This window comes from Mus caroli, unplaced genomic scaffold (assembly GCF_978045245.1).
Source record: "Mus caroli unplaced genomic scaffold, Mus_caroli_1 scaffold_20, whole genome shotgun sequence".
NCBI classification, from domain to species: Eukaryota; Metazoa; Chordata; class Mammalia; order Rodentia; family Muridae; genus Mus; species Mus caroli.
Genome location: NW_028227275.1, coordinates 30,943,556 through 30,967,150, shown reverse-complemented (window position 1 = coordinate 30,967,150; position 23,595 = coordinate 30,943,556). Strand labels below are relative to the sequence as shown.

The 23,595-nt window shown below is 41.2% G+C and overlaps 1 protein-coding gene across 2 annotated transcripts in view; it reads left to right on the top strand.

Annotated features, from left to right (window-relative positions):
- The first annotated feature begins 5,187 nt into the window (after positions 1-5,187).
- Positions 5,188-23,595, top strand: part of Uhrf2 (ubiquitin like with PHD and ring finger domains 2) — a 62,824-nt gene continuing 44,416 nt past the window's right edge. The window contains exons 1-2 of one of the 2 annotated variants that reach the window (XM_021151777.3): positions 5,188-5,668; positions 13,219-13,452. In XM_021151777.3, coding sequence (XP_021007436.1) covers positions 5,516-5,668; positions 13,219-13,452 — 387 coding nt within the window. In that variant the 5' untranslated portion in view covers positions 5,188-5,515. Of the gene's footprint in view, positions 5,669-13,218; positions 13,453-23,595 lie in introns of those variants that run through there. The other variant, XM_085833958.1, reaches the window with a different exon arrangement.

The following is a 23,595-nucleotide window of genomic DNA, read 5'->3' as shown; positions in this document are numbered from 1 at the left end:
GTTGACCACTGCTGCCCCTACTTTTCACTTTCCTTCGACCAAAAAGCTGCTACCATCCGTGTACCAGTTGGGGCAGCCTGGCCATGGCTGGTCAGTGAGGTCTTTCCTAGTTCTGGTTTCTTCTACCAGGATGTCCATACAGTGGTGCACTGGTAGGGAGTCCTCAGCTTCTGGCAGCAAGGTGGCAGGATTCAGGACAGCAGGGGGTGCAAACTGCACTCTCTCAGTCAGTAAGAGGCTCTGATAATGGGTCATGCGAGCATTAGTCATCCAGTGATCAGGCAGTTGTCTAACGATGCTTTCTAAGGCATGGGGGGGGGGTCTACCACTATAGTTCGTTGACCTAGAGTCACTTTGTCAGCATCTTTGAGAAGTAGTGCCACAGCAGTGATAGCTTTTAAGTAAGATGGCCACCCACTGGCCACTGGGTCCAATTTTTTTGACAAGTAGGCCACAGGTCGTTTTCATGACCCCAGAACTTGGGTCAGGACCCCTCTCAATATTCCTGCTCTTTCGTCTACATAGAGAGTGAAAGGCCTAGTCAGGTCTGGCAGGGCTAGGGCTGGTGTACTAAGCAAGGCCTTTTTCATTTCTTTAAAAGCCTCCTGGTGTATGGGGGTCCATGAGAAAGTCCCAGTCTCTTTAGTAAGGGGGTAGAGTGGGGCTGCCAGAGTGGCAAAGCTTGGAATCCAGAGCCTACAAAACCCAGCCGTGCCCAGAATTTCCCTCACCTGCTTCGAGGTTGTTGGGATGGGGATTTGAGTCACAGTCTTTTTCTGAGCTTCTGTCAGCCACTGTTTCCCATGTGACCAGAGAGCTACACAGAGAAACTCTGTCTGAAAAAGAAAGAATTTTAAAATGATGTGGCTATACTATAAAGTCTTATATAACCAACAGTTTGCTATTAACTTTTTTATAAAAAGATGGAAATATTGAAATTATATTTTAGTAAGATAAAGACATAAAAATTTTAAAAAGGGAACACCCAGGTGTGGATGTCCTAATGACAAAGCTGGGTTGAACTGACTGCTTGAAGACACTACCTTACACGGTTACCATCCTACATCTCTGTGCCAGGACTGGGTCCGACCCGGAAAAGAGAAGAAGACCACGCTTCCTTTGTATCTTTGTCGTTTCCGGCGCCTGCCTGGCTAGACTTCCTGCTTCAAAGGAAACAGTGTGGGCAGTAGGGTAGGGCTCCATTCTGTCTGCGTACAGACGGAACCATGAGACCTATCAAACCTTTTTCTAAAATTTTGATAGCAAAAGCTGCTGAGCTGAAATGGTGGAGCGCATCATCTCGCAAGGGCAAGCTCTCTGCCGCAGTATGCTCGCGCACTCTGAATTTACTTTGCAGTTAAAATTCATCCGGCATATTCGCTGGCGTTATATAAGATGTGTATCAATTTCAACCACACGTTATTCTCCCAGTGGTGTTGGGGAGACTCACAGTCTTCATGACAGACAAGAGCTCTACTGTCAGGCTGCATCCTGTGTCCCTGGAACACACAGGTTCTCTTTCCAACCCATGACTTTTCTCCCATGAGTCTGTGAATAATAGAGAATAATAGAGAATAACTGCAACCCTCAAGGAATGTGTTTTTTAAAAATTCTGTGTTTTATGTCTGGAAAAATGTCTCATTGGGTAAACCTTCTTTCCACCAAGCCTGCTTAACTGAGCTTGATCCAGAACCCAATCATGGAAGGAGAGAACTGACTTCCACGTGAATGCTGTGACATTCTAGTGTAAACACACACACACACACACACACACACACACACACACACACACACACAATGTAAGGCATTAAAAAAAAAAGTCTTGTTCGGTGATGGTGGTGTACACCTTTAATTCCAGCACTCAGGAGGTAGAGGCAGGGGGATCTCTGAGTTCGAGGTCAGCCTGGCCCACAAATGAGTTTCAGGACAGCCAAGACCACACAGAGAGACCCTACCTCTAAAAATAAAACCAAAACCAAAAATCTCTCTTTAAAAATGCATCTTGAGCTGGGGATGTGCTTGCCTCACCTTTAGGAAATCTGGAGTTCACTTCATAAAGCCGACTGTGGTGAGACATGCCTGAAGTCCCAACACTGGTAGGTACAAGTAGAAGGATTAGAAGTTCCAGACTGTCTTCAACCACATGGCAAGTTCAAGGCCAGGATAGGATATATAAGATCATATCTCAAAAATAAAATTGCTCTAATTTGTCTCCCCTATCTTATGCTCTCAGGTGAATAGTTTTGGATCAACTCAGTGAGTTCCAGACTAGCTGGGGCTATGGAGTGAGACTCTACTTTTAAAAATGCAAAAACAATAGCATAGGCCTGAGGGCTATGGGTCCAAAGGAAAAGAATAAAGCCTTTTGAATGGGTTAGCAACAGTTCCTGCACTTGCTTCAACATTCTCCCTTCAAGGTACACAGTACAGCAGAGAGAGCGATCTTTCTTCTTCACAGTCAGGTTCTAGACTCTATGCATGTACATAGTCCATATACTTTACAAATATGCCCTGACACAGGAGTCATATACTTGTCCCAAGTTCTGAGCCCTGTACCCTACCTTCCCCTAAAACAAACTGCCTGACATTGAGCATTTCTCCAGGCCTCATTACTCTAGCTAGTCCAAGAGAACAGGAACTCCAGCATAACAGTTCCAGTTTGTGATTCAAAGCTTTACCCTTTTGTGAAACCTTTGCTAATTTAAAGTCCCCCCTGTGCTGAACACACACACACACACACACACACACACACACACACACACACACACGAGTACACATGGGCACCCTCAGGTACAAGTGTACACACATTCATTTCTACATACACATATGAGCATGCTTGTACAAGCGACAGGCAGGAAAGTACCTGTGCATACCCATACATACATACAAGCATATGCCCGACAAAACACTACCTTTCCAAAGCCACTAATCTACTCTCAGTACTAATTGTACAACCCATAGACTTTAAACTGAGTTTCCCAAGCTGAATAAGATATTAGCATGATACCATGAATTTGAGAACAGTCAGGGTTACATGAGATTTTCAAATAAGCAAGAAAGAATGAAAACCAAAGAACAATGACAACAGAAGCCTTTAACCAGACCAAAGTCTTACACTGGGCTTTCTTCCTAATTAATCTCTAAGAGAGCAGCAGAAACATCCTTCGTGGTATCTCTGTACAGATCAGCCCTAAGAACAGGGAAGTGGTTGATGTTTTCATTTATACCATCAATAGGCAGAAAATAAACCCCTACGTTTTCTTAAAGGGATCTCTAATTATGTAATTGTAAGCATATAAAAATGTAACATGTGAGCAAACAGTAAATGTTCAGCACATTTTTACACCCCCCCCAACCCCCAGCTGATGAGGTCAACATCCCCTTATTCTCTTCCCTATCCGTACCACCTATTTCTCTATTCGCCAAAATGTAGGCATCTCTCTCAAGCCAAAAGACTGGTCCTCCTCTCAGAAACCCCTTCTTCCCTTCACTCTCTTAGACAGTTCTTTTCAACTACCAGACATCTCCACTGTAGGCACATTTGAGATGTATTTCAAATGCCACACAACTCAAATGGAACTCATTCCATTGTCTTCCCTTTTCACATTCACAAATTCTACAACTTTCAGGAACTGGGTTTCCTAGAACACTCAACAATTTATTCTCCTCACCATCTCTAATTTTTCCAAAATGGACAACAGTTGGCTCTTGGCTAAATTTCAGCCTCTCTCACCTTCCCACAGCTTGCTTTTTTTCCCTAAGGCCTCCTTCAGCACTCTGTTCTATTGTCATTCTAAATACTTAAACACATCAATGCACATTTCAAAAAGCCCAGGTTTCCCCGGGAGGCCTACAAAAGTCTTTGAATGCTAATGTTCACACTTGCCCTTCATTATTTAGTCAACCTCTCTCAGATGTGTAGTGTCTTCTGATGTGTGAAAATGCACTCCCAGGCTTTGCTTAAGCACCCTATCTTCTTTGAATCTTCCCAGTTTATCTAAATTCTCTTAATAACAAAAGCTCTAAAAGACCTTCTTTGTGCTACTAAGGGAGTGGCAGGAAGCTAACATTCCCTCCGGGTTTATATGCACTATTTTACCTGGAGGAAATTGAAGCGGTTTGTTCAAGATCACAGTTAAACAGAAAGACTGCAATTCTCGCGCATCCCAACCCGTGAGTCCAAGACCCAAGGCTTCGGACTGCAGCACACCGTTGGCAGTGCATCACGAAAAACAGCCCAAGACCCTAGCATATCCTTGTAACAACAAATAGTTGCTCCCTTCATGGGTCAGATTAGATGTTCTCAGATGAATCTGTTGCCTCATCAACTAAATGTTTTAATTAGGAAGTTGGCAAGGTGACTTAGAGGCTCTAGGTGCATATATCTATCTCTATATATCTCGAGCTGACAGAGACACACAGTATGTAAGCACATTTCACTCTTCCTGTATTTCCATTTAGGCCGTCTTGACTAATCAATTTGGTTGTTACAAAGTTATCCCTCTTATCCTCATGGGAATGATTAGTACTGACATTACGGATACCGGTGAATGTAAGATATGCGTTTGCTTTGCTTTGTCTCTTAAGTCTTCCATTTTTGGATGGGTCCCCTGAGTGTGTGGGGCCGTATCCCGCCCTGGGATCTCCGGATTTTTGGATCGGAGGTGTACAGTTCTGCAAAGCTAGGATCCCTGCGGCCAAAGGCGCCCTTAGCGCAGAAGGCCCACTCGGTTAGGTCCAGCTCCCGCTCCGGCTACCCATTCGGGAAACGTGGGTGCGAGGCCTCTGCCCTGGGGCCTCCCGGAAGCGGGTTTCCTCGGCGGGAGGGTCGCGCGGGAAGCACGTCCATCAAGCCGACGGGCCCCGGGAGAGGCCGCGTGGCGGGCGCACACCCTGGTGTGAAGTCTCGGGAACGTAGGCTGCGCCCCCATTTCTCGCTCACGCCAGCGCGCAGCACCGCTAGCTATTGTTCGTGGTTTTTGAGACCGTGGAGTCTAGGCCTCAGGAGACTGCGAGGTGACCAACGACAACGGGGGCACAGGGCGAGCTGGCCCGGAGGAGCCTGCCCAGCCCCGCCCTCCTCCGAGTAACGGCTCTGGAGGCCCCGCCCCCTCCCATATTAGCGCCCCCCGGGCTGTGCGTGGGGCGGAGCCCCGCGTGGATCTCGCGAGATCCGGGTTGGCGCCGTGACCTCCATGTGGGAGCTGCATCTCTATAAGTAAACAGTGCGCGCCGCCGAGCCATGGCTCCTTCCTATTTGTGAGGCGCGGGCTGTGCTCGCACCTCGGGCGGGTTCCGGTTTCCTTCCACCGAGGAGGGGCGGGCGGGCGAGCGGTCGCGCGGTCTAAGAGTGTCAGTCCTCGCCCGCACCCGTGTTCGCCGAGCCGCTGCCGCCGAGAACCGGATCCTCCCGTGGAGGCGGCGGGGACCGGGCGGGGCGCGGCGCGGCGCGGCGCGGCGGACCGAGCGCAGGGCCAGACAAAGGGGCTCCGTCCCCTGTCCCTGTGCCGCCGCGATGTGGATCCAGGTCCGCACCATCGACGGCTCCCAGACACGCACCATCGAGGACGTTTCTCGCAAAGCCACCATCGAGGAGCTGCGCGAGCGGGTCTGGGCGCTCTTCGATGTAAGGCCCGAGTGCCAGCGTCTGTTCTACCGGGGCAAGCAGGTGAGGCGCCCCGCGGGGAGCCCGGGCGCGAGCAGCCGGCGTCCCGGGACGAGGCTGGGTGTCCAGGGCTGCGTCCCGCTATGCTCGGGATGGGGCCGCTGGCGGGGCGCGGGATGCGGGGCCCGGAGCTCGGGCCTGCGGCTGTGCCCCCCACCCCCCACCCCACAAGCGCGCCTAGCGGGTCGGAAGGCCGGGGTGCGGGCCGCGGTGTGTAGCGGGGCAGCGGCCACGGACATAGCCTCCGAGGGTCCTGGGGGATCCTCTTCCCGCCTTTGGGGGGGGATCCGGAGCCTGGAAAGGCAACAGGCTCCGGCAGCTATGCCGGGGCGCGGGAGGGACGAGCTGGCTTTATTCGCAGCGCTGTCTCGACTCCTCTAAGGACTTGCTTTTCTTCCGTGTCCCCGGGCTCCTAGATGCGACGTGGAAAGTGAAGCACCTTAACCCTGTTCCCTCACTAGAAGGATTTGAACGCTGAAGATCGGAACAGTGGCAGAATGCGTGCCCCCCCCCCCCTCGTCGTCAGTCTCAGACTGGGGATTTGTTCTATAAAAGATCAGAGATCTCTAAGGAACGATGATTGTAACCTGAAGTCGAGTTTAAGTCTGTTGAATATTGGGACAGATTAGACTTTACCTCTCATCTTTGTATGGTCCCCTAAGTTCGGGCTTTCAACTCAAACCTTTCAGCATAATCAGCTGTAATTAAAAAAAAAGCCAGAAAGTTGTGTTGGGCCACAAGGGTGCTTGTGGGCATCTCCGTTAATTTTAAGTAAGGCTCTGCCTGATGAGGCTAAGACGTTTCCTATCCAGTAAGTCTCAGTCTTATGATTAGACACCCAGACCCATATTGTTTTTCTTGCCTTTGTCTTTAGTCCACTAAAAAAGTTGGCATCCTGCAAGTCAGTTGACCACAGTTTGGCTCCAGTCCTGAGTTTTGAATTAAGTGCAGTTCTCTCTGATTCGATGGAAGTAGCCTATAAGCCACAAAGAGTTTAGAAGGAATATTTTTGTTCCCTTCACAGATTTACAACTTCTCAGACTGGTCAAAATTTTCTAAGTAACAGATTATACAACGGGCAAGAAAAAGCCAGGGTTTTGGTAAAGTGTTTGGAAGGCCTCTGACAGAAAACCTGTAGCACTTTCTGCTCCTGTTGTATCCACTTTTATATTGTTTCTTGAGTGTTTGACCAGTAAAGACTTTACTTGTCTGGAAAGTTAGTTTTTAAACAGTCATACCTATTAAATACTTGGTAGCATTGTGTTGCTGTGTCTCAAGTGGCTGGTATCTTTTCCTTTTGGCTATCAGTGAAAGGTATACAAATAGTAATAATATCGTACATTGACTCCTAGAATAGTTGGCTGACTCCAATACAAGAAATAGAAATGAAAGATGACTTATGAAATAGACTAATAATCAGAAAATGGTTCCTGGTTGGGGGTAGAGAACCCTAGTGGCCGACCCCTCCCCCCATTGTTAGTGATTCACTACTTCTCTCTCCACAGCCCAATAACGAACCATTAAGGATAAAAAAGAGAATTCCAGTGCCAGCCTTTGACTTGAACACCAGACAAGGAAAACCGTTGACTTTCTTGTGAATGATAACTCGCCAGGGCATAGTTCCCATCTCCTTTTGTCTTGATGTTCTCCAGGTGGTGGAGATAGCAAAGCATGTCTTTAGCAGATAGTTAAGTTGGTACCAGAGAGAGGGCTAGCCGTTTCCTGTAAAGTGAGTTTATGTTTAATAGAAAAGAGGTGTTCTTTTTCATATGCTTTATTGTCATAATGTTATAAAACAGGGTGAGGTTTGAAAAGCAGTGCAAGGAAGTCTACGTTTTTTTCTTTCAATGTGTATGGTTGCTTTGCCCACATGATGTCTTTTGTACCATACACATGTCTGGTTGCTACAAAGACGGAAGAGGACTTTAGGGCATCAAACCTCCTGGAACTGGAGTTGGAGACAACTGTGGGCGCTGGGAATCAACCTTGTCCTCTGGAAAAGTAGCCTGCGCTCTTAACCACTGAGCCATCTCTTCAGCTAGACATGATCTTACGTACCACACACCGGGCTTTGATCTTTAACTCTTAGAATGTAGAGCTCCTGAGACTATAAAAGAATTCCAGTTTTCCCTGCCTTCTCTTGTCATCAATATTGGGATAGTCTTAAGTAGAATGTAGATGTGGAATATGAACCATATTGGAAGAAAAACTAAACATTTGACACTCTAAATTCTTTGTTTTCACACGGAATAAAAAAATGAAAGTATTTGTCTATTTTTTTAAAAATGTGTGTTATTTATTTCTATTATATGACTGATAAATGACACAGCTTCAGTGCCTCTACTGTACCCTGAGTTCTGTCAATGACTTCCCCTGGCTTTTTCTGGCCTCTGACACTTCATTTGTTTCCCCTTTGGCTTTTTTTGCATCTTTGGTGCAGCCCTTTCTACTTCCTGGAATTTCTTCCTTAATGCAGTCAATATTCACTAGTGTATTTGACAACGTCGCAACTATTCTCTTTCTTCAGAATTGAAAATCTTGTACCTTGGATGTCTATTATGGCAGCTCTCAGCTATTTTACTTCTATGAGACATTGACGGTCTATAGTTATATACGTCTTTCTAGCTCTCTAAACTTATGATTTGTTAAAGACTGAAGCAAATTTGCATGTTTACAAGATGGATTTTTGCTTATTTTTATATAAAGACTAAATCTGGGTTTAAGATTTGATACTTCAGGACATAGAACAAGATTCAACATCTTTTAGAGTCAGCCAATAATTTTGATTTTAAAGTCAATAATGAGAATACTGCTTTGCATAAATATGTAGTACAAAGTGGCAAGTATGTTTAGGACTTTTCCAGAAAATGTTGGGAATTCTGTCTTAATCATAAATTCATTCAATACTTTAAAATGAAACTCAGGTCAGTAATTCAGATAGCAGTCTTTAAAATCAAACATTTAAAATAACAGTATAAAGATATATTAATTTGATACTTATTTGCTGAAGAATGATGCACGAAAGTACTGAAAGTCACTTTTCTGCAGTTCAGCCATTATGTTTCTAGGAAAGCAGAAAACCTCATAGATACAGGAAACATGGAGCTCATGAGCTACTGGATCTGAGTGAGGGGGTTCTAGGGAGCGTGTTTATTAGCAGTTGTCTGTCATGATGGCATGCAAAGTGCGTAGATTGTGGTTTTGGTCCCGAGGTTTCAGTGGAGTCACTGCTGTGCAGCATGGACTTCTGACAGACAAACATTATCTTTTTAATTTCGAATTCATTTTTTGAAATTGCACATTCAAAAACTTGTCTGGTTTTGTTCAGGGTCCCGTCATCAGTTATGGGGCCCCATGTGGATCCGCAGTCAGCAGTTGAAGAAGCTGGGTTCGAGGCGAGCTCATCCCTTCCTCCCCGCTCCAGAGCATAATTTGCTTGGGATTCTCCTGCCTTGTCATGCTGAGTAAAAGGCTTACCTGGACTTGCTATAGTGCTTCATTTTACTTTAATATCGTGTCTGTCTGTATTTTGGGGAATGGATTACTAGCAGAGTTGGATATTTTATGCTATTTTAGTTTTGTTTTGTTGTTGGTGGTTTTTTTTTGTTTGTTTGTTTGTTTTTTGGTTTTCTGAGACAGGGTTTCTCTATGTAGTCCTGGCTGTCCTGCAACTCACTTTGTAGACCATGCTGGCCTCAAACTCAGAAATCTGCCTGCCTCTGCCTCCCACGTGCTGGGATTAAAGGTGTGTGCCACCACTGCCCGGCTTAGTTTTGATTTTCTACTTTAAACACTTAAAATTTTAAAGAAATTGTCATAATGTTCATTACTTTAGGCTCTTTGGGGTGTTTCTTTGGGCTTGTCAGAGTGAAAGGATGAATGCACATTTTATTCTTTGGGCGCTTCCCTTCCTTCCCAGGGAAGGTTCTGGGCAGGAAGAGTACCTTCTTGCTGCTGTTTTAATTCTTCTTACATTTATGTGTTTGTGTGCTGTGCTGTAACATGTTCGGAAGTCAGAGAACTACTTTCAGGAGTCAGTTCACCATGTGGGTCTTAGGGATGAGACGCAGGTCCTCGGGCTTGGCAGCTCCACCTTTGCTCTCTAATCTCTCTCTCTCTCTCTCTCTCTCTCTCTCTCTCTCTCTCTCTCTCTCTCTCTCTCTCAAAGCCCTGCCCCTTTATTTGAAACAAGTTTTTAAAATTTAAATATATTTTGAAAATATTCTTCCCCTCCTCCAAGTCCTTCCAGATCCTGACCCCCCTCTTTACCCACCCAACTTTAAGTTCTTTCTCAAAGACCTAATATAACAGCACACCCTCCAGAGTCAAGAAAACAAAATAAAACCACGCCCAAAAAGAACAAAACATAAAAAAAGAAAGAAAGAAAAGAAGACAAAAGCGCATAAAAAGCCTGCTGAGTCCATTATATGTTGTTTAGCCACTTCCAAACACAGGCCTGTCCTGGAGTGGCTGAAATACTCAGTGTTACTCTGAGAAAACTGATATTCCCTCTCACAGCAGTTATAATTGACAGTTCAATTGTTAACCTTTACTCTAATGGCTGGGTTTTCATTCATTCGTTGATTTAAAAAAATAAATAAAATATAGATAAGATAAAGCAAAAACTATCACATCAAAGTCAGACAAGAAGGGAGAGAGTCCAAGGGAGGTAGCAGCCATTAGAGACCCACCCATTCCTGCACTCAGGAATCCTATAACAGCACTAAACTGGAAGCCATAATAATATCCGCAGAGCCTGCAGCAAGCCCTGTGGTGTGTGTGTTGCTTTCAGACTGTTCATGTGAGCTTTGATCATGTTGATTTAGAGGGCTTCCTTTTCTTGGTGCCCCCCCCCTTCCCCCACTGGTTCTAAAACACCTTTTCTGCCTTCTCTTCCACAGGGTTCCCTGAGCGCTGAGGGGAGGGATTTGGTGGAGTCATCCTGTTTAGGGCTAGGTTTCTTATTCTGAGTAATGTCTGTCTATGGGACTATATTTGTTCCATTTGCTACAGGAGGAAACTTCTCTTGTGATAATTAAACAAGGTACTGGCTAATCTATGGTTATTGAAGGATATCATTAGTATTTCTACACTACAGTTTTCCCCCTTATTTTAGACCAGTATTATTTGGTTTTACCCTAGGTCTCTGGGCTATCTAGTTTTAGGTTCTTGGTCACCCAGTGTTGGTTTTTGGTTGTATATAAGGAGTGGCCTTAAGTCAAATTAGATGTTGCTTGTTTATTCCCAGGCATCACCATTGCCCTAGTATATCTTGCAGGCAGTCTATCATTGTTGTTAAAGGGTTTGTGGCTGGGCTGGTGTTTATGTTTTTAATATATTAGCATTCCTATTTACATGAAGGTTTATTTGTTTACTGCCCTGGGGTACTGGCTGTGGTGTGTGTCTGTTGAGGATTGAATTCCTGCAAGCTACTCTGAGCCCCTCAGGTTAAATATGTTAACTAAGCAGTGAGATGTAACTGAGGGCCTGGCCTCTTTGTTCCCAGAAATAACAACTCTGAGACTTACTATTGCATGAATAAATGCCGAAGCCAAAAGCTTTGGCTTATTCCCTGACTGGCTCATACCTTAGCTAGCCCTTTATTCTATCCTAGGTCTATTCTATTCTAGCCACCATGTAGTTGATGACCTCTCCTGTTTTTCATGCTACTGTCTCTGGTTTTGGGGGGCAAATCTCTCATAGGCTTTTTATTGACAGGTGACGCTTCCACACGATAGTAAAGATTTACTCTACAGTGAGATAGATAGTACCTAACTTAATTCCTGAATTTCTTTACTGGGAAGCTTGTAAACTTCTCTATCCCTTCTTTTATTTAGCAAACACGAATACTTAGGATCTGTGGAATTGTGCTAGTTATGGTCTTGGACCCACCTCATAGACCTCACATTAGTGACTTCCTAACTAAAGGGCAGCTGTTTTTCTTTGCCCTTTCTCTGTGGTTGAGTTCTTAGATATGTTCCTATATCACACAATTGTGTTTGGTGATGGCTGTTAGATAAAAGATTAGTGAATGCAACACTTAAGCTAATATTTCTGAAGAAATGGTAGTTTTGATCTTTAAGGAGTTGAATTTTCTTGTTATTATCAGTGAAATAGTCAACTGTTTATACTTTATGAAGAAACAAAATAGAAGATTGGTTTCCTAGGACTGCTGTAACAAAGTACCAAAATGGCTTAAACCCACAGTAATTTATCTCAGTTGTAAAGATTAGAATTCAAGGTGTCATCAGTAGGAACATGCTTTTTGATAGCTAGCTTTAGGGGGATTGTCTCAAGGCTTCTGTTTATGGGAAATAGTGTTTATTAGCTTGTTGTCTTGGCTCCAATTACACGACTTTCTCTTCCATGTGTCTTTTTTCCATTGTTCTCCTGTCCTTTCTGACTCTGTTCATGTTTGTTTTTATCATGACACCAATCAGACTGGATTAGAGGTTCACCTTGTTAACTCATTTTAAATTTGTTACTTTTTAAAGACCCTGTGTCCAAGCTGGATCATATTCTGGGGCATTAGAGGTTAGGACTTGAACATGTGAGTGTGTAGAAGACCCAAGTTAATACATAACAATAAGTCTTGGGTTACATCTAAAGACACTATTTCTAGATAAAATTAGGTCCTGAGGTAGGTACCCCATTCCCTTGGTGTTAGAAATAGAATAGGTTTTACATGTATCAGGTAGGGTCTACTGAGCTACACTCTCAGCCCTTTGAGGTACTATAGAGTAGGACTTCCAGTATACCTGATTATATCTTTTGGGAGGTGGGAGTAATCGTGGTGCTGGGCACAGATTAATTAGTCCAAACCTTCTGGAAATGTGCATGGATTGCAAGATAGTTGATATGTTTTCCTAGATAACTTTGTGACAAAGCTTGCTAATTGCAGATGAATAGAATTAGAGAACCTTAGAGAAATGGAATATATTTCTGATTTGCTTTTCAAAATCTTGCCTTACTTAAAATTATTAATAGTGCTTCAGAAAGATAAAGTGCTTGATGGCCATTATTACATGTGGGTTGTAAAAAAGTTAATAAAAACTCCTTGCTTTCAAAATTTATCTCTCCACTCTTGGGAATTTAGGTACTGTTGACTAAAATAAAATTTGTTAAAAGAGCCTTGGTGTCATATACTTGTAATTAGCACTTGAGACAGGATTGTAGGTTTGAGGCTAGCCTAGGCTATATAGAGAGGCTCTTGAAAGACTAGGAAACAGCAACAAAAAATAATGAGGTTAGATATGGTTTAGAGGGGGTTACTTGGGGGGGGGTAGCTACAGCATGAGATTGCAGCAGCTATGATATGGTTTTTATTTTAATAGCAAGTAGTGTTGCTTTAGTTTGGAGTAGTTCTTCAGAATTTATAGGGGTTCAAAGAAGGATGCTGATATTAAAAGCCATAAAACATTTAGAACCATTTCATGATCATTAAGTTGTAATGTCACTTTTAATAGTTTATCTAGGATATTTGGACAAACTAAACATGTCAGAATATAAGTTTTGAAATAAGTACTTCAATATAGTTTCTATTCCTTTTGTAGTTGGAAAATGGATATACTTTATTTGACTACGACGTTGGACTGAATGATATAATTCAGCTGCTAGTTCGGCCAGACTCCAGTCTTCCTAGCACATCTAAGCAGAATGATGCTCAGGTTAAACCCTCTTCTCATAATCCGCCTAAAGTAAAGAAAACAGCGAGAGGGGGATCTTCCAGTCAGCCATCGACATCAGCTCGCACTTGTCTTATTGACCCTGGCTTTGGACTATATAAGGTATGCTGTCTTCAGACTTACTAGTTGTGAGAATACAAATGTCTGTTTTCTTTGGGATGCTGGGAATTAGCAAGCATTGATTTCCATTAAGTAAAGATTGCAGCTGTTCATATTCGGTCAGGAGTAGTCTTTGAAAATTTACCACGGGCCTGGGGATAGCTTAGCTAGTGAGTGCTTTGCTTACAGATAGGAGACTCTTGGTATAATTCTCAGTGCTACCAGCAAAAAAAAAAAAAAAAAAAAAAAAATGTTGTGGTAGAAAACTATAAATTGTGTATGTTCAGTTTAAAGAAGAATAAAACAAACATACTTGTGTAATTCCACCCAGGTGAGGATGTGGAATGATGCTAGCTAGCGTTTTTTAAGGGTATCACTTGCCTCCCCCACACCCAGTGAAATTACGTACAGTGTATTACAAGTTTTTTCTTACTTCTTATGTATATTTGTCTAAACAATACGTTTTATGTATAGCTAGATCTCTTCATAATGAAGTTCTGGTGTTCTTCAACATTGATGTTTCTGCTGTATATAGTTATGTTGTATTCCTTCACATTATTACATTCTACTTTATTGACATGCTATCATATATCTAGTGTGTATTTGTTAGACGACTGGGTAGTGTTCCACCTTCAGTTTTTACCAGTGCTGGTTAATCAGTATATACCCTGGTACATATATTCTAGAATTTAAAAAAAAATTATTTTTAAAGAAAGGTACTGATTGCTCATTAAAAGTATGCTGTGAAGATTTTCTGTGGTGTCATGGGTCTGTGTGTCTGTCCCTGTGCCCACACTGTTTTAAGCACTGTAGCTCTACGGATTTTTTTGATCCTTCTTTGTTTTTGTTTTTTTGCCATATGGCTTTCTATATAATTGCTATAAAAATTGTTAGAATTATCTTGTATAAAACTACAAATGACTACTGATATTTTAATGAGGATTATCTCTAGATAGCAATTTTTAGAATTAATGTGTTTATGACTTAAATTCATGGACACAGCTCTATCCATTGGTTTATGTCTTTGACATTGTTTAATGGATATTTGACTTATGTCTGATAACTGTATTATTTATACTATTTAAATGGTCATTATTTACTGGTAAATAAAAATTCAGTTGGCTTATCTATTGATTTCTATCCAGAGTTTTTCAAATTCTGTTAGAAATGGAAGGATACTTTGGTTTTATCCTTTCTAGTCCTTGCATTTTCTTGTGGATAAATGGGTACCTAGACCTGTCATTTTCAAAATAAGAAATTGGTTGGTGAAACAAATTAAGAAAATGTAAGCAGAAATAATTTAGACTCTATGGGGAAAATGTAAACATTTGTAAGAATAGAAGTAATCAAGAAATTAATAAAGAGCTTTACTACCAAGAAGTATGAGGCTTTTGTACCAGGTAGCTGTACCGGTAAATTGTTTCAAACCTTTAAGAAATAGGTAATTCTGATGATACATGAATTGACCCACAGCTTAAGGAAAGAAGGAAGCTCTTTCTTGCTTCTTAAATGAAGTGAAACACTATTACTAAACATGACTAGAAGCAATTTGGTATCCTAATACTATTTGAAACACAAGTTTTATTTAACCAGTAGACTTAATGTCTTAAGTGATATCTTGACAACATACGGATTGTCAGAAAGTTAATAGTTAATAGAAAATAGAGATAGTTAATAGAAAATGTAGTATAAATTCAGTATTGTAAAAAATTAAAGAAAATTTACCCTATATTTATAAAATATTTTCTGCATCTAAAAACAAATTTGAGCCCATTCATGATTTTGAGTAAATAAAATAGATAAATATCTTAACCCATACTTGGCATCATTTTCAGTGATGGGGAAAAGCTAGAAACAGCCAGTCAGAAAGCCAGTACTGGGTTGGCATGGCATGTGTACCTGTAGTCCCAGCAAATGGGAGGTGGATGCAGGAAGTCTAAGGTCTTTCTGGATTACCTGAGACAGGCTCATGGGAAAGGAAAGCTAACCAATGCTGCTGTTACTCGCCATCACCCTGGAAGTCCTAGATAACATAATGAAACAGGAAAACAGAATCAACATGAGACCAACGGTAATGTTTATTGGTAAAGTTGGAGGAAATAAATGTTTTAAAACATGAGCTACCAATAAGTTAGTCCTTTCCAAAGCTAATATTGTAATATTAGTAGATTTCTTTTCTATACTTTATTAGTAAGGGAAAACAGTGCCGTGGGTTATCTTCTCTCCCTTTTCTGTCTTCCCTTCTTCCTTGTTCTCTTTAACAAATACTTCTCTTCGTGCATACAGTATAACTTTGCTATTCCAAGTGCTGCAGTCACAGTGACAAACAACTGAGCTGTTTAGTTTATGGGGTGTTCAAAGGAACTACCTCCGTTTTATTCAGAGCACTAAAAGCCAGCTTGCCATTTTGTCTGCACTACCCGTTCATTTCATCTCTTGTAGACATCTTAGTTTGTTTTCTTTGCTAAGAATAGAGCAGTGCAGAGCAGGTAATGTATAGAGAGGCTTATTTTGGCTTATAGCTGTGGTCAAAGGTTAATGAACTGCATCTAGTAATGCCTTTCTTGCTAGTGGTCCCCATGCAACACAAAAAAAGACAGTTTATATGTGGTCTTTCTTGCTCTTAATAAATTAAGCATCCACAATTATTTATGAGAAATGAGTCTTGCCGTGTTGCCCAAACTGTTCTGGAACACCTGGTCTCAATCCTTTTGTTTCAGCTGAGGTAGCTTAGACTATAGACATACCATTTTTGATTGAGTTTCTACATTCTTCACATTTCTCCTTAAGAGGATTGAACTCTTCCTCAATCCTCAGTTGGAGGGGCAAATCTTACCCAAACCACAGCAGTAGGATGCTCTGAGTTTTCCATGGCGTTACTTTTAAAGTGGACTTATTTAGAACAGGTATTAGTTATCTTTTATTGCTTGGGCCCAATGCCTGACAAACCATTTAAAGGAGGAAGGATTTATGTTAACCTATAGTTTCAGGCAGTTCAGTCCATGTTTGTTTGGCTACATGTACCCTGACAGAGTGTCACTGCTGTGGCAGAGGAGCTTACTCTGCAGGGCCTGAGTAAGGTGGGAAATGTGGACCTGATTATATATTATATTATTTATTTATATATCTATTTTATGTATATAGCATATACCGCAAGTGACTTTCTGATTTAAAATTTTCTCAAACCCCTTAAGTTTTACAGTTTAAAGTTTATAGTAAAATTACAAAGAGTGTTCAGGCAGTTTCAATGTACCATACTCACAGTCTCTCCAATTAATGTCTTACAGTATGGCACATTTGTTACAATAAATGAACTACATTTCTTTAGGTTTTACTAAATTCTTTTTTTCCCATTCCAGAACATGAAAACACACACACACACACACACACACACACACACACACACACACGGTATTACATCTCCCGGGATTATGTATTTACTTATTAATTTGAGACTGTTTATCTCTGTAGCCTTTGTTGACCTGAACTTGTCATGTAGAGCAGGCTGGCCAGGAACTCATTCACCTGTCTCTGCTTCCCAAAGGTTGTAGTTAGAGGCTGTGCACCACCATGTCCTGCTAGAATCCTTTTTCTTTCTTTCTTTCTTTCTTTCTTTCTTTCTTTCTTTCTTTCTTTCTTTCTTTCTTTCTTTCTTTCTTTCTTTCTTCCCTCCCTCCCTCCCTCCCTCCCTCCCTCCCTCCCTCCCTCCCTCCTTTCTTTCTTTCTTTCTTTCTTTCTTTCTTTCTTTCTTTCTTTCTTTTTTCTTATTATTTTGAAAGCTGTAAGGTCTGGTCAAGCATTTTTTATAGTTTGTCTCTTTCAGGTTTTTAATCTCTTATTTTTCTCATTGATGGACTAAATTTGTTTTTGAGGCAGACTACAGAGATGAAAAATGATAACTTTTATATCTCATTTAGGGCTGGCACTGTGAACATGCTATTTAAATATAACTTGCATTTTGCATCAGTAGTTTAATTTTGCTGATACTGTTGGCGAACCTTAATCACCTGGCCAAGGTACTGTTCCTCAAGTTTTTCCACTGTTAATTTTTCTTTCCTTTCTTTTTCCATCCTGGGCTCTTTGAGAAGTCACTATGTATAGCCTGTGTTGAAGATAGAAGTTGTGTCCTTCGTTCCATTTGAGGACAGAATATAAAGAACCCTAAACATGGGAGATTTGTCTTTTCTCACCTGTTTATATATTCACTTATTTATAGCAATATGCACTGATACTTAAGATTATTCTAGATTTGGCCAATGGAAGCTTGGAAGGTTTTGGTTTTTGTTTTAAACAACACAAAACCATGGCCCTTGTGTTTCCTTACTATACTGTTGTTTTGATGGTTCTTTCTGTTTCTGGTATTTTAAGATGTTTCAAAGTCACCTGCGTATTTCCTGCTCCAGTACTGAAATGAGTCATTCTCCATAGGACATTGATTTCTTTTCTTCTTTCTCTTTCCTTCTCCTTAGTATGTGTATGAGATTTTGTGGTCATGCCTATATATATATGCATCTGTGTATTAAGGCCAGAAGCAGTATGTTTTTCATTTACTTTCAACCTTATTCAAGACATAATCTCTCACTTAGCCGAGCGTCCAGTGATTGAGTAGGCTTGCTTGCTGCAAGCATACAAGATCTGCCTGTTGCCCTACCTCAAGCACTGTAGTTACAAATGCCTGCCACTGTGCCCTCCTGCTTCTTATGGGCACTGGGGATCTGAACTCAGGTCTTCATGGTTATATGGCTGACACTTTGCTAACTGAGCCATGTCTCCCACCCCATACTGGTTTATTTGATTTGATAGTAGAATGATACTAGAAACAACAGTCTGTGTTATAGGTCTCTCTCTCTCTCTCTCTCTGCGTGGATGCATGTGTGCGTGCATGTTTATGTTACTGTGTTTCTGTGTGTCTCTGTCTATGTGTGGGCCAAAGGTTGAGGTAGGATATTCTGTGCAGTCACAATTTGTCTTTTTAACTCACTGAATTTGGAGTTCACTGACCCAGCCAGTCTGGGATTTATTTGTATCCATACTGTCTCCCCCCTCACTTCTCTACCAATGTCAGGGTTAAATGCATGCACCACTTGCCTGGGTCTTTATATAGGTTTTAGGAATCTGAACTTAGGACCTCATGCTCAGGTACTTTGCCAAGTGAGCCAGTTTATTAAAGGCCCTGAACAGAGCAAGGAACATTTTAAGAAGAATATTTTACATATGTATATAGTCACATTAGGAATTTATGTATATACATATATCTGAATATGTATGTCACTAGTGATGTCTATATTAAACTTTCATTATCTTTTACCTTTTAAACACATTTTTATGTATTTCTATTTTATGAGTAAGGGTGCTTACCTGGCATGCGTGTATGCCATGTGCATGCAGTGTCCCACAAAGGCCAGAGGAGGGCATCAGAAACACTGGCACTGCAGTTACACACTGTTAAACCAGCATATGTGTGTTAGGAACCAAAGCATGGTCCTCTGCAAGAATAGGAGTGCTCTTAACTGTAGAACCATATCCTCTGCTCCTTTCTTACCTGCTTTTTGAGGGGTGGGTAATAGAGACACTGTAGGCTTTTTCGTTCATTTGTATTTCTATTTGTGTCTAACAGGTTGTAATTGAGGCTGGACTTGAGTTGCAGATCCTTGTGTCTCTCCCTCCCAAATGCTGGTGTTACAGATGTGCATTGTCACACTTGGTCAGAAGATGCTACTGATGAAGGCAGTGACAGAATAACTTATTTTCATAGAAGACTAGCAAACTTCTATTTCTCTTTTCCAGACTATCCCAGAAGAACTTCACAGAAAACTAGTTTTCTTGGCAGGGCTCTCTTCTTTTCCATGTTATGGCTGTCAACTAGTTTGTTTGGAGATAGAGTCTTCACTATTTAGTCTAGATTGGCCTTGAACTTGTCATCCTCTTGTTTTTAGCACACCCAAGTTCTAGAGGCTGGTTATACTACCTTGCCTGGCTTTGTTTAATAGTTTATATATTTCATGTTAATATATAATATAGATACTAACTTTCTTAAATTTGTTACTATATGGTCTGGCCATTTAGTACAAAAAGGACTTGCTGTCAAATCTGGTTTCAGATTCTAGTTAAATTGTTGGTTGTATAAACTTAGAAGGGAATTGACTCTTATTTTTTCAATTAGGAACATTGTAGACCTGACACTTAACTCTAAAGAATCTACTATGTTATTCACACTGTAATTTTTAAACGTGTATTTAATTAACTTTATTTGCTGCAGAGGCTAACATGAGTTTGTTTCCATTCTCAGTTTAAAATCAAGTTACTGTTAATGAACCTTTGAAATTTTATCCAATACTTTAGAAGAGCTTATTTCTGGATAGTTAGTTTATTCCGTGAATAATTGTGTATTTAGTGCACAGTCACTTGGGTATTAGTATTAGGGACAGAGAAGTAAACATCATATTCTTTTCTACCTCCTTAGAACTTCTAAGTATTAATTTTGAAGGTAAACTCGAAATACTTGTAAATGCTGCTGGTTTGGGTTAGAGGGGTGGCTTAGCAGGTCAGGGGAGTACTGGCTGGTTTGCAGAGGACCGGTTTGGTTCCCACCTTCCACATAGTGGCTGGCTGGCTCCAATGCCAGGAGCTTGATGCCATCTTCTGGCCTTAGTGAAAACTATATGTACATGGTGCACACAAAAACAAACAAGCAAACCACTCATACCCAGGGAAATAAACTTGGAAAACAAGCTATTGTCTTTATTTCTGAATTACCCCTTTCTTGTAATGAAATTTTGATTAATTAGCATGTAAAAATTTTGTTTTTAAAAACTGGGAAGCATTTGGATTTGGTGGTCTACACTTTTAATTCCAGAGGCAGAGAGAGGGGCAGAGGGGCAGAGAGGCAGCGGCAGGGCAGGTAGATCTCTGTAAAGTTCAAAGTTAGCCTAGTCTACATAAGGAGTTTCTTGATAGTAAGGGTTATATAATGAGACTCTGTCTCCAAATATAAATAAACAAACAAACAAACAATTTAGAATCTTCCCTTTATTTTGAGTTTTGGAGGAATCTATGTCATTTTGTTTTGTAAGGATTTTTTTTTTTTTTTTTTAAGGAGGAGAGGGTGACAGTATTAGAAATGGAACTTAAGACCTTGTGGGTTTTTAGGACTTAATCTACTGCTTTGTGGCTCAGAAACACATCTTTGGGTTTTTTTCCCCTTCTTTTTGACTAAAATATTTGGACAGCAATAGAGCAGGTGAATTTTTAAACTAATTTTAAAGCTGGCATAAAGTTGAGTGGTATGTGACCAGCTGTTCAGCTTTCTTCATGTCACTTTGATGAACTAGTTATTACCAATCCTATTTGAAAACCTGGAGATATTTGAGCAGTAACCAGGCTTATCCATTCCTGTTGTTCATTGTAAGTGTATTGAATCACTGAAACTAGGTCATGAAGTACATTTATTTTCTGAAACTGTGAACTTTTAACACCTACATCAGTGTCTTAGTTTGGGTTTCTGCTGTGAACAGACACCATGACCAAGGCAACTCTTATAAAAACAACATTCAGTTGGGGCTGGCTTACAGGTTCAGAGGTTGAGTCCATTATCCTAAGGCAGGAGCATGGCAGCATCCAGACATCCAGGCAGGTATGGTGTAACAGGAGCCGATTAAACCTTCATCCAAAGGCAAACAGGAAAAGACTGGCTTCCAGGCAACTAGGAAGAGGGTCTTAAAGCCCACGCCCACAGTGACACGCCTGCTCTAAAGCAACACCTCCAAATAGTGCCACTCTCTGGGCCAAACACATTCAAACCACTACAATCGATTAATTCATTTTAGTTTGTGAGTAAGATAACTTTCTGTGATTCAAGTATGCTTTTATCTTTTAAATAGATGTCATTCGGTACAAATGATTTATTTAAAATGTTAAGCATTTAAATTTAGCTGAATGTATAGCAGTTAATTTTTTTGCATGTCATTTTATGTTCACTGGGGAATGGAGGAAAAAGAAATGATCAATAACCTATGTAATGTGTGATATTTTAGTATTTTCTGTCTCCTTTGTTTTTAGTACACTATAGCTTAATAATGACGTGAAGAAAACAGCTTCATGAAATGCTACAAAGTAAATATTTCTAAACACCACCAAATTTTCAAACAGAAGAGCAAACCCCCGTGAATTCTCCATTTTTCTTTTGTTTTTTGTTTTTTCGAGACAGGGTTTCTCTGTATAGCCCTGGCTGTCCTGGAACTCACTTTGTAGACTAGGCTGGCCTCGAACTCAGAAATCCGCCTGCCTCTGCCTCCCAAGTGCTGGGATTAAAGGCGTGCGCCACCACCTCCTGGCTTCTCCATGTTCTTCTTCCTGATTTTACACACGCACACATACATGTATTTGTATGTTTGTGTTTAAAGTGAGATAGCTTGTTTCCTTGGGAAGAACAGTGTTTTCAACTGCTGAGTCTTTTCTCTAACCACAGCTCTATATTCTTTACTTGAAACTATTACTTAAACATCTACAGTAATCTTTTCTGTGGTCTTTATAGAATTTTTTCATTTATTTATTTGTTGACTTTACATATTGATCGCTGCCTCCCCCACAAGTTCCTCCACAGCCCCTCCCAGATTTACCCCTCCCCTTTTCCTCTGAGAAGGAAGAGCCCCTAACCCCCATATCACCCCACGCTGGCATATCAAGTCAGTGCAGGACTAGGAACATCCTCTCCCACTGAGGCCAGACAGAGTAGTCCAGTTAGAGAACAGGATCTACAGGCAGGGAAGAGATGTAGAGACAGTCCCTGCTCCAGTTGTTGGAGGACTTGTATGGAAGACTATACTGCACATCTGCTACATATGTGCAGGGGACCTAAGTCCAGCCCATGGTTGCTCTTTGGTTGGTAATTCAGTCTCTGGGAGCCCCAGGGGTCCAGATTAATTGACTTTGTTGGTCTTCTTGTGGAGTCCCTATCCCCTTCAGGTCCTTCAGAACTTCTCTCAACTCTTTCAAAACACTTCCCAAGCTGTGTCTAATGTTTGACTGTGGGTCTCTGCATCTGTTTCAATTGGCTGTTGTGTGGAGCCTCTCAGGACAGTTGTGCTACACTCCTATCTGTGAGCCTAACAGAGTATCATTAATAGTGACAGGGATTGGTTCTTGACCATGGAATGGGTCTCAAGTTGGGCCAGTCATTGGTTGGCCATCTTTATACAATTTTTAACAACTTACTGACATCTAATCTATTTATATAATCCTAATTTAGCTGTTTATGAGTTTTATGTAAATAGAAGCATATTGCATTTTTAAAATTTGTATTTACAATGAAATACAAAATAAAATGAGTCATGTTTAGAGTTGGAGAAAGCCATGTTCTGAGTTTCACTCTTTATTTAGCTATATGTGTTTTTTGTGTTATACAGGGTGGCAGGTATGTGTGTACATATATATTCATGTAGCTGTGTGCAGGTGCCATGGCACATGTGTGCATGTGTGGAGGCTGGAGGACAACTTCGGGTGTTAGTCTTTCCTTTCTGTCTTGTTTGAGACAGTCTTTTTATTGTTTGCTGTTGTCTAGCCAGGCTGGCTGGCTCACAAGATTCTAGGAATTCTCCTGTCTGTTTCCCCTGTTACCTTAGGAGCACTGGCATTACAGACTGTGCTACTGTGACCAGCTTTTATGTGGGTTCTTGATAATTAAGCTCAGGTCCTCATGCTGGCTCACCAAGTCATCTCCCCAGTCCTTTACTATATGTGTTTTGAGGACAGATCTATTTCACGTCTTCACTTTTTTGGAAAAATGGAAATGATTTTGTATTATAATTACTAAAGGAAATGATTATATAATCAAAACCTGCTAATATTTACTAAGCAAATGATAGAAAATAAGATCCCTGTGTTAAACGAGTCAGCACTAGCTATGCTGATGCTTAGTGAAAAAAGACAGTTTTCAGTTTGTCACATTACAGGCTTACTGAATTGGATTTACTCAATTGTATTGGTAGGTATGGTTTGAAACCGTAAAAATACGAGGCTGGGACAAGATATTTGTTTAAGGTTATACATGTGAAAAGTTCGAATACTAAATTATCCACAGAGCTGTGTTTTCCACAGAACAAAGGACATGTTTAGAAACATGTTTGATAATCCGATCTACTTGGGAGG